General features: G+C 39.2%; 1 protein-coding gene across 1 annotated transcript in view; it reads right to left on the bottom strand.

Moving 5' to 3' along the window:
• Positions 1–4929: 4929 nt before the first annotated feature.
• exoc6 (exocyst complex component 6) overlaps positions 4930–11619 on the bottom strand; it is a gene marked incomplete in the record, with an annotated part of 59289 nt that continues 52599 nt past the window's right edge. Inside the window, 1 exon segment of the mRNA XM_037691296.1 lies at positions 4930–5714. Coding sequence (XP_037547224.1) covers positions 5588–5714 — 127 coding nt within the window.

The following is an 11619-nucleotide window of genomic DNA, read 5'->3' as shown; positions in this document are numbered from 1 at the left end:
AATACAGGTAATGGGTGGAGAACAGGAGGGCTTCTTAAAGAAGAACTAACATGTCTGTGAGAGCCAAAATTCTTACTGGTTGATAGATGATCAAATACTTATTTCACACAATACAATGGAAATTAATTATTTAAAAATCATACATTGTATTTTTCTGGATTTTTGTTTTAGATTCCATCACTCACAGTTGAAGAGTACCTATGATAAAAATTACAGTCATCTACAAGCTTTGCAAGTGGGAAAACCTGAAAAATCAGTGTATCAAATACTTGTTCTCCCCACTGTAATGTTGCTGAACATAAACCTGACCAACTGCAGCGACCCCACATCATAGCACTGCCCCCACAGACTTGTACAGTAGGCCACTTTTTTTTCTGGCTGCATTTCTTCCTCAAAGACGATGGGTCCCCACTATCCTTCCAGTTTTTAATAATGCAATGGACAGTTCTTAACCCAATTTTAGTAGTTTCTTCAATCTCCTTAGATGTTTTCTCAGCTTAATGCCAACGATTTGACCCTTCTCAAACAGACTGACATATTTTCCACGACCACACGATGTCTTTCAACACGGTTGTTTAAGAAATGAGAAGCAACTCATTGCAGTGTATTAAGAATAATAAAAATGCAATTAAAATAGCGTATAAAACAATAACTCAAAGTGCTGGAGAGAGAGAGAGAGAGAGTGAGAGAGAGCGAGAGAGAGAGCGAGACCTGTTTCAGTGTCTGTATGGGGTCATTCATATGTATGATGTGCAGTAAAAACACAAGTAATCCAAACAATCATGGAATTCATTAAAACATCACTTTTTTATTGAACATCAGTCTTTACGACATCATCATTCATGATTTTACTTCTCAACCACGTGTGAGTTCAGCACCGATCACTTTTCAAACACTCGTCGCTCTGACCGCTGAACCACTGGGACAGTGAGTTTATTGTAGGTGCTGCTTCACAAACTGATTTTACAGCAACACTGATTTCTTCTGTGACTGTAAATGTGAAATTCATGGTTTTAAACGTTTAAACGAGGACCCGTGGTAAAATCAAAACATTTTAAACTTTGATTTTTTTAAAAAACATTTAAGATTTTAATGCCACTTCAGACAAGAACTGAAGAACTGGCATACAAACCCTGGCAAAAATTATGAAGTCACTTCTCTTGGAGTACGTTTGGTCAATTGTTTGAATGTTGTATGGAAAAAAAAAAACAACTATAGGCAGTGAACAATAAGAAGAAATGTATCTATAGTTAGTCACAGCTGCATTTTTCTTTAGATCAAGTATAGAAAAAGAAAACAGAATCACTCAATTATTTGCAGTTCTGAAACGATCATTAGATTAAATCTGCTCATGAGCCTTCAGTTAAAAAGCAGCTCACAACTTGAAGAGCTGAAGCACAAAGCAGATTCACACATATCATGGCTCCAACATGTTGAAACAAAGGGGAGGATAATGAAACCTCTTCAAGAGGATCAATCATCGCAAAATGTTGCAGAAGATGTTGGTTGTTGCCAGATGGTTGTGTCTAAAATCTGGACAGAGTCCAAACAAGATGGAGAGGTTGTAAAAGGGAAGTACACTTGTCGATGCATCCAAGCTTCAAGATGGAAACTGCCTTGAAAACAGAAAATGTACAACAAAACAACTGGGTGGAAACTGGAGTCAACATCTGTGACTGAACTGTAAGAAATGGCCTCCAGGTTCAGGTTTAACAAGTTTTACATGAAGAAAGGCCAGAGGAAACCTCGACAGTGGTGCTAAAGCAAAGCCATCATGGACTGCTGGGGACTGGATGAAAGTGTCCTGTCAGGTCCAGGCCTGGGGGCGATGGCAGTGATTCCACCTACAACAGATACACCAGTCTACATTTCATTTTGGACACTTCTTACTCCGTCAGTTGAAAGGACGTTTGGTGAGGATGACTTCATTTTTCTAAATGATGAATGCATCTTTTAATAGAGCAAACATGAAACCTTTCTCTCAAGGAAGACATGATCTCACAACAGCAGGAGGAGACAGTTGGAGTCAGGCGCTGTTTGTCGTTAGTTAGGTCCACATCTCACAGAACTCGAGCTGCTCTAAAAACCAGATTACTAAAGGAGCTGTGCTTTTCTCATGATTCCATATGTTTTCCCTCTGCTTGATATAAAACAACTGTGACTGGCCACAATAATTATATATTGGTCTTTTTTATTGCTTCTTAATGCAAGAAGGTCGGAATTTTGAAATGAGTTTCAACACAACTCTTGATTTTTTTTATATACAAAAGAACTGAAAGCCCATCCTCAGAGTGGCAATTCCATATTTTTAAGAACTATAATTATAAAGTCATGCCACACAATTGATAATTGAGCTGCTAATTTTGATGGGGTTTTTTTGTGTTTTTCCAAAGCTGTGGAAAAACAGAAACTCACTGAACAGTAATCAGACTAGTTTAATGCTCACGTACTGGTCCTTAATGATGCTGCGCTTTATTCTTAATAATGAAATGCAAATATTAAAATCAGGTGGGGAATCATTAAGATGCTAATGCCTGTTTCAGTGCAGTAAAATGTGACCTTTGACCTCACTGTCCCAATACACGGGTCTGTCACTTCTTGCGCTGTACAGCAACAATCCTTCCACTCTCGCATAATGTACAAAACAGTTTGTCTCATTATAGCCAGAAACTGAAATAAAATTCAGTTTTAACAAATAAAAATAAATAAAATATCAAAATGTACTCATCATTCCTGCAGAGTCCAGTAATTGGTTTGGAGTGTACAAGTCACTTTCATTAAATGATCATGTAGGTATAATGAGACACGAGTCTTTGTGTGTGTGTGTGTGTGTGTGTGTGTGTGTGTGTGTGTGTTGTGTAAAACAGTCGTTCTCAAACTTTAATGTCCCACTCGACACCGTCAAACTAAAGCCAGGGAATAAAGTTCACTAAAAAATATAAAAGAAAAACTCTACATTAACACAATTCTTTTAGATTTTCTCATAGTCGTGACATTTTTGTCACTGGACTGATATTTGGAGTGTTTTTATTTAGTTTAAAGGGATCCATGATTAGTTGAACATGTTGGCCTAAATAAGTTGTGTTTTTCCTATTAACTTAAAAATTGCTGTTTGTGATGTGTAAAAACTCATAATTACTTCAAAAATGTTCTATCTTTTGTTATATTTTTCAGCCATGGAGGCCACCATTGTTTCACCTGCGCAACATGCTGGGTTGATAACACAGTTGGGTCCATTCTGTACTGGTATCTACAGAGTAAACACAGGAAGGCTAACATTACCCGAGTTGTTTTTGTAAGTTGCGTTTAACTGGTGTAAATTTAGATAATGCCTCACTGCGTCGCTGTTGGCTGTAATTTCAAAACAGAAAAAGGCAGAAATAGTGAGGTGAGTGTGCACCTGTACACCTGTGTGCACCACTTCCCACACGAAAACAAAGAAGAGCACCATGGGAAAAAGCCGTTGGAAGAATAAAACTTCTGAAGGAACCACATTCGTGCTCTCAGCACTTCTCTCCAGAAGACTTTGAAGGAGCTGACAGGTGGTAATTACCCACAAAAGATAAAATTGAATGCCGGGCCGAACATTTTTAACCACAAAGCGTCTAAACCCCTGCTGCCGGCTTGCGAGCAAAAGATGCCGGGAAAAGAATCAGACAGGCAACGCTGGAAGCTCTAGCTATTCCCACTGCCGCTGGTACTGAATGTAAAATCATGGATGTGACACCAGACCAAAGACCAGACCCAGGTGCTACCGGACCTGACACTAGACATAGAGCACGTCATCTACTCACTGGATCACAGTCTGACCAGCGGTACGTGTTCATTCATCATTTCATTTATGAAGCTGAAGTTTGCTTCTGATTTTTGAAATGGCTAAAGGGCAATTCCAGCTAATTTTTAATCTGTTCTAGTTTATGTGACCAAAATGATCATATATTAAAAAAAGAAGAAAACATTTCAAATGATTCAAAATGTCTTGTTGCAGCGAGAGAGAGGAGCTTCTCATGCAACTGAGAGCAGAAATAGAGATGTTCAAATCTCTAGAATAAAAAAAAGCTGTTCAATTTTACAAATTTGAAGTTTTGCTTTTGTGTTTAACTGAGACTTGTTTCATTATGGAGACCCCTAACCCACACACAAACACACATTTGCCTATTTTGACTTTTAATTCTGCTCAAATTATTCAAAAAAAGTGTTGGAATCGCCCTTTATTGAAATTTCACAAAGGTTTGACAAATCACAGACAAGGTTTTAATTATTCTGCTATTAGTGTAGAATAATCTAGTCCAGGTTAAGTATTTTAGTCTTTAAACTAGAACAGATTAAAGATTCTCATGGTAGTGAAAAATTAGGTGGAATCCCCCTTTAGCCATTTTCCGAATCGGAAGCTGCAATCGGAAGCCAACTTCAGCTTCATGTTTAATTTATTATTGTTATTATTTCACAATTTTAAGATAGCATTGTTGTATGTATATTAATAATACAACAATCTTTATTACAGTTTTCTTCAACTACAAATGCTGAAGCACAAACCGTTGTCAGCACATAAGATGCAGCAGTACAGTGGTCAGAAGACGTACTTTACGCACTAACAACGGAGCACATTTATGCAAACAACAGCTTCTTTGGCCAAATCTTTCCTCTTCATCCGTTTGGTGCTCCTCATGTTCTTTACTCCTTGTGAGCTCTACATTGACATCAAGTTCAACGCGCTCCGGTTCAAACTGAAAAGGAGTAACGTTACTCAAAGCTGTTGTGGCTGGACAAAGCTAGCACGACAGGACCTAGCATACATCATTTACCCAGAATGCATTGCAGTGTAAACAACATGGCGACGTCCATGTGACAATATTTTATTTAAATTTATAAAAACTGAACAGCCTACAATATTTTTACTGTATTGTTTTTACATCTAAAATAAATATTTCTCAAATAAAGTCTACCTTTACAACTAATCGTGGATCAAAAGAAAGAACAAATAAAAAATAAAGCAGAACCTTCATCAGCCTGTGATGGCTCAAACATGGATATAAATAATTTTAAAAGGCCAGAGATGACATAAAGTCCATCCAGCAGGTTCTGGTTCTGCCCCGAGGACTCATTCCAGGTGTTCAGGAGCCAAAAATGACTTTTTGCAAGTTCTCTGAGTATCTGTTGGCAGATTTTCTGAACTCTTGTGGAGTATGGATCCAGCCTTACTTCTCTACTCATCATGTATTTGAGACATACGTTGACTGAACCACAAGGACTGGACCCACGCTCTACACTGCCCAGGCTCTTCTATGGTCTGTCACAACAGCATCTCAACATTAGTTCTTCTAATGAAAATGAAAATGAAATAAAATGAAAATAGTGGTCATGCACCACGCCCCACAGTTTGAGAACCACTGACGTAAAGTGTTTAAGTATGTGACTCATATTTGTGTGTTCCTTCCATCTGAATGTGTGTAGTTTTGTGTGTTGTAACCACTTCATATATGTTAAAATGTACTTCTGTGAATTTTCTTGGCAGTCCGATTTGTGCATGTGACTGCATGCATGTTCCACTTATAATATCTGGTCCACATCACGTTTGTGTGTGTTGTTAGGAGGACATGCCATTCACGAGGCTCCTCAGCTGTTTGACTACAGTCTCTATCAGCTTCTGCTTGTCTCTGTCATTCTTCCTGAACTGGGAGAAGATGTTGTTCTTCTTGCTGGTGTCCTTCATCCTGGGAACACAGAAACAGTCAAACGTTTAGATTAATCATGGGAAGCTTTGTAACCTTTTTCCAACCGTAACATACATAAAGTTAGCCGCTTCCTCAGAATGTGTGAAAATTACTAACATCCATCCATAAAGAGCAGTAATGTTGTGACGCTTCATTCTCCCTCAAACAGCCCTGCACCATTTGGGGTAAAAAAACATGTGTAAGGTTGCAGGTGTCCAAGTGGACAAAAATGCAGTATTGTGGCTTACATTTGGTGTTTTTTCATCAAAAAAAAAAAAAGCATCTTTGTTTGCATCTCTGAAATAAGAGGGGCTGTAAAAAGAGAGATGTGCTTGAGACCATCAGATGAAAGGAACCAATTGGTGAAAAGTTGTTGCTTAATAATTTTGCCTTTATGTGCAGTATATGACTACAGGTTATCACTTCACCAAGACAAATAAAGCACCTAAGTGAAAGTCTTCACTTATTATACTTTAAAGAAGAAGAATTTCACTTGTTTTGAAGTCTTTTGAAACGTTATTGTTTATATGTTTAAACATATTTAAATGCTTTTGCAGCTGCTGGTTAACCCACTTTACAGGATGCTGCATAATAAAGACTTCATCACAAACCAAAGTTGAGCAAACCCCACGACTCAAAAAAGAAGAGGGAGGGAGGGAGGGAGGGAAGAAGTGAGGAAGGAGGTAAGGAAGGAAGGAGTTATGAAGTATGTACAAACCGGATTCCAAAAAAGTTTGGACACTAACCACTTTGTGAATAAAAACTGAATGTAATGATGTGGAGGTGCCAACATCTAATATTTTATTCAGAATAGAACATAAATCACAGATCAAAAGTTTAAACTGAGAGAATGTTTCATTTTAAGGGGAAAATCTGTTGTTTCCAAATTTCATGACGTCAACAAATCCCAAAAAAGTTGGGACAAGTCCATTTTTACCACTGTGTGGCATCCCCCCTTCTTCTTACAACACTCAACAGACGTTTGGGGACAGAGGAGACCAGTTTCTCAAGTTTAGAAATAGGAATGCTCTCCCATTCATGTCTAATACAGGCCTCTAACTGTTCAATCGTCTTGGGCCTTCTTTGTCGCACCTTCCTCTTTATGATGCACCAAATGTTCTCTATAGGTGAAAGATCTGGACTGCAGGCTGGCCATTTCAGTACCCGGATCCTTCTCCTACGTAGCCATGATGTTGTGATTGCTGCAGAATGTGGTCTGGCATTATCGTGTTGAAAAATGCAGGGTCTTCCCTGAAAGAGATGACGTCTAGATGGGAGCATATGTTGTTCTAGAACCTGAACATAGTTCTCTGCATTAATGGTGCCTTTCCAGACATGCAAGCTGCCCATGCCACAAGTGCTCATGCAACCCCATATATCAGTGATGCAGGCTTCTGAACGGAGCGTTGATAACAACTTGGGCTATCCTTGTCCTCTCTGGTCCGGATGACATGGTGCCCCAGTGTTCCATAAAGAACTTCAAATCGTGACTAATCTGACCACAGAACAAACTTCCATTTTGCCACACTCCATTTCAAATGACCCCTGGCCCAGTGCAAACGTCTGAGCTTGTGGAGCTTGCTTAGAAATGGCTTTCTCTTTGCACTGTAGAGTTTCAGCTGGCAACGACGGATGGCACGGTGGATTGTGTTCACTGACAATGCTTTCTGGAAGTATTCCTGAGCCCATTCTGTTATTTCCTTGACAGTGGCATTCCTGTTTGAGGTGCAGTGACGTTTAAGGGCCCGGAGATCACGAGCATCCAGTAGAGTTTTACGGCCTTGACCCTTACGCACAGCAATTGTTCCAGATTCTCTGAATCTTTTGATGATGTTATGCACGGTTGATGATGATAACTTAAAAGTCTTTGCTATTTTACGCTGGGTAACACCATTCTGGTATTGCTGCACTATCTTTCTGCGCAACAATGGTGGAATTGGTGATCCTCTTACCATCTTGGCTTCTGAGAGACACTGACATTCTGAGAAGCTTTTTATACCCAATCATGTTGTCAATTGACCTAATTAGTGTCAATTGGTCTTCCAGCTGTTCGTTATATGCTCAATTTCCTTTTTCCAGCCACTTATTGTTACTTGTCCCAACTTTTTTTGGGGATTTGTTGACACTGAAATTTTGAATCAACATATTTTTCCTTTAAAATGTTACATTTACTCAGATTAAACTTTTGATCTGTCATCTATGTTATATTACGAATAAAATATTGACATTTGCCATCTCCACATCATTGCATTCAGTTTTATTCACAATTTGTTTAGTGTCCCAACTTTTTTAGAATCCGGTTTGTAAGTAAAGAAGGAAAGAAGGAAGGAAGGAAGGAAGGAAGGAAGGAAGGAAGGAAGGAAGGAAGGAAGGGAATAAGTAAAGAATGAAGCAAGGAAGAAAGGAAAGGAGGACGCAAGGAAAAAAGGAATGAAGGAAATAAGGAAGGAAGAAAGGAAGCAAATAAGTAAGGAAGGAAGAAAGGAATGAAGGAAGCAAGGAAGGAAATAAGGAAGGAAGGAAGCAAAGAAGAAAGGAAAGAAGTAGGGAAGGAAGAAAGGAAAGAAGGAAGGAAGAAAGGAATGAAGGAAATAAGGAAGGAAGGTAAGGAAGGAAGCAAGGAATGAAGAAAGGAAGGAAGAAAGGAATGAAGGAAATAAATAAGGAACGAAGCAAGGAAGGAAGAAAGGAAGAAAGTAAGGTAAGAAGTAATGAAGTAAGTAAGGAAGGAAGGAAGGAAGGAAGCAAGGTAGGAAGAAAGGAAAGAAGGAAGGAAGAACAGAAGGAAGAAAGGAATGAAGGAAATAAGTAAGGAAGGAAGCAAAGAAGGAAGAAAGGAAAAAAGGAAGGAAGAAAGGAATGAAGGAAGAAAGGAAGGAAGTAAGGTAAGAAGTAATGAAGTAAGGAAGGAAGGAACTAAGGAAGGAAATAAGTAAGGAAGGAAGCAAGGAAGGAAGAAAGGAAAGAAATAAGGAAGAAAGCAAGAAAGGAAATAAGTAAGGAAAGAAGAAAGGAAAGAAGTACAGTGTCTTGTGAAAGTATTGGGCCCCCTTGAACTTTTCAACCTTTTGACACATTTCAGGCTTCAAACATAAAGATATAAAATTTTAATTTTTTGTGAAGAATCAACAAGTGGGACACAATCGTGAAGTGGAATGAAATTTATTGGATGTGTCAAACTTTTTTAACAAATAAAAAACTGAAAAGTGGGGCGTGCAATATTATTGGGCCCCTTTACTTTCAGTGCAGCAAACTCAGTCCAGAAGTTCAGTGAGGATCTATGAATGATCCAATGTTGTCCCAAATGACTGATGATGATAAATAGAATCCACCTGTGTGTAATCAAGTCTCCGTATAAATGCACCTGCTCTGTGATGGTCTCAGGGTTCTGTTCAAAGCTCAGAGAGCATCATGCAGACCAAGGAACACACCAGGCAGGTCCGAGATACTTTTGTGGAGAAGTTTAAAGCCGGATTTGGATACAAAAAGATTTTCCAAGCTTTAAACATCCCAAGGAGCACTGTGCAAGCAACCATATTGAAATGGAAGGAGTATGAGACCACTGCAAATCTACCAAGACCCGGCCGTCCCTCTAAACTTTCATCTGGAACAAGGAGAAGTCTGATCAGAGATGCAGCCAAGAGGCCCATGATCACTCTGGATGAAGTGCAGAGATCTACAGCTGAGGTGGGAGAGTCTGTCCATAGGACAACAATCAGTCGTACACTGCACAAATCTGGCCTTTATGGAAGAGTGGCAAGAAGAAAGCCATTTCTCAAAGATATCCATAAAAAGTGTTGTTTAAAGTTTGTCACCTGGGAGACACCAAACATGTGGAAGAAGGTGCTCTGGTCACATGAAACCAAAATCAAACTGTTTGGACACAATGCAAAACGATATGTTTGGAGTAAAAGCAACACAGCTCATCACCCTGAACACACCATCCCCACTGTCAAACATGGTGGTGGCAGCATCATGGTTTGGGCTTGCTTTTCGTCAGCAGGGACAGGGAAGATGGTCAGAATTGATGGGAAGATGGATGGAGCCAAATACAGGACCATTCTGGAAGAAAACCAGTTTGAGTCTGCAAGAGACCTGAGACTGGGACGGAGATTTATCTTCCAACAAGACAATGATCCAAAACATAAAGACACATCTACAATGGAATGGTTCACAAATAAACGTATCCAGGTGTTGGAATGGCCAAGTCAAAGTCCAGACCTGAATCCAATCCAGAATCTGTGGAAAGAGCTGAAGACTGCTGTTTACAAACGCTCTCCATCCAACCTCACTGAGCTCCAGCTGTTCTGCAGGAAGAATGGGCAGAACTTCAGTGTGTCCATGTGCAAAACTGATAGAGACATACAATTCAATTCAATTAAAATTCAATTCAAAAATACCTTAATAATCCCAGAGGGAAATTAAGTGTTGTTGTAGCTCATCATCTTGGTTTCGTTCAAGAGTTGTTATAGATGCTGAGCTGTGGGCAGGAAGGATCTCCTGCAGTGACTTCAAAGAATCTGGCCACAGATACTGACCCATCCACCTGGATCCAGCTTGCTGTCAGATCTGGTGGGCCTACCTGAGATATACCCCAAGAGACTTGCAGCTGGAACTGCAGCAAAGGGCGGCGCGACAAAGTATTAACGCAAGGGGGCCAAATAATATTGCACGCCCCACTTTTCAGTTTTTTATTTGTTAAAAAAGTTTGACACATCCAATAAATGTCAATCCACTTCACGATTGTGTCCCACTTGTTGTTGATTCTTAAAAAAAAAAAAAAATTTTTTATATATCTTTATGTTTGAAGCCTGAAATGTGGCAAAAGGTTGAAAAGTTCAAGGGGGCCGAATACTTTCACAAGGCACTGTAAGTAAGGAAGGAAGGAAGGAAGGAAGGAAGGAAGGAAGGTAGGAAAGAAGGAAGGTAGGAAAGAAGTAAAGGAAGAAGGAAGGAAATTAGTAAGTAAGGAAGGAATGTTTCTGGGACACAACAATAGATAGCAAAGTTGTTTATTAAAGAAAAACAGCAAGTTTATATTGGCAGTCATCATGGAAACATAGAGCTAGGGGTTGAACGAGTATATAATTTTTAAACTCGACATTAACATAATAAAACCCGAGTAGAACTCGAGTATTTGATGACGTCATAGATCTCAAGATACAACAATAAATAAATAAATAAAACCGCAAAAAAAGGTAATTATTTACAAAAAAAGACCAACAAAATACTCTGTTAATGCCCTACACAAAGCAAGTTTAGAAGAAGGGCTTTGCCAAATTAGTGACAAGACTAAATTTGTATGATAAATACAGTATGCATTTGGGATGCACAATATTATCGGCATGGTATCGGACGATATTAGTGTTAAAGTTAAATATCAGACATCGGCCATTCCATCAAAATAACTCACCGATATAAAAGATGATGTTTTTGTATAACAAGCCAGTGACAAGGATGTCTGCAGCACCAACACAACACGATGACGTCACGTGTGCCTACCTGATCTCACGGCAGAGAGGAAAATTCATGTTGGCGGTGTGGAAGTTTCTTAAAGTGTTGTAAACTGATAGCAGAACTGCTATTTGCAATGACTGCTCAGTGTCAGTGATGCAAGGAGGAGCGAAAACAAAGTCCTACAACACTTTAAGCCTAATTAACCATCTCAAGAACCACAATTCTGACCATTATGATGAGTTCATGGTGGTCAAAAAGGAAAGCGAGAGTGGTCAACCATGAAGAAACAAAACCTCACCAGCAGTCCATTCTACAAGCTTTGGACAAAGCAAGGAAATACAGCTGTGACCACCTGAGGGCAAAAGGCATCATTCAGAAACTGATGGAGTGTATTGCTCTGGATAACAAACCCTTTTCATTCGTTGAGGATGTCAGATTCTTGAGATTT

The sequence above is a fragment of the Nematolebias whitei genome, chromosome 17, assembly GCF_014905685.2.
Source record: "Nematolebias whitei isolate Nwh7 chromosome 17, NemWhi1, whole genome shotgun sequence".
In the NCBI taxonomy this organism is placed as follows: domain Eukaryota; kingdom Metazoa; phylum Chordata; class Actinopteri; order Cyprinodontiformes; family Rivulidae; genus Nematolebias; species Nematolebias whitei.
The sequence above is the reverse complement of the archived record's forward strand: the minus strand, read 5'-3'. Positions and strand labels throughout refer to the sequence as shown.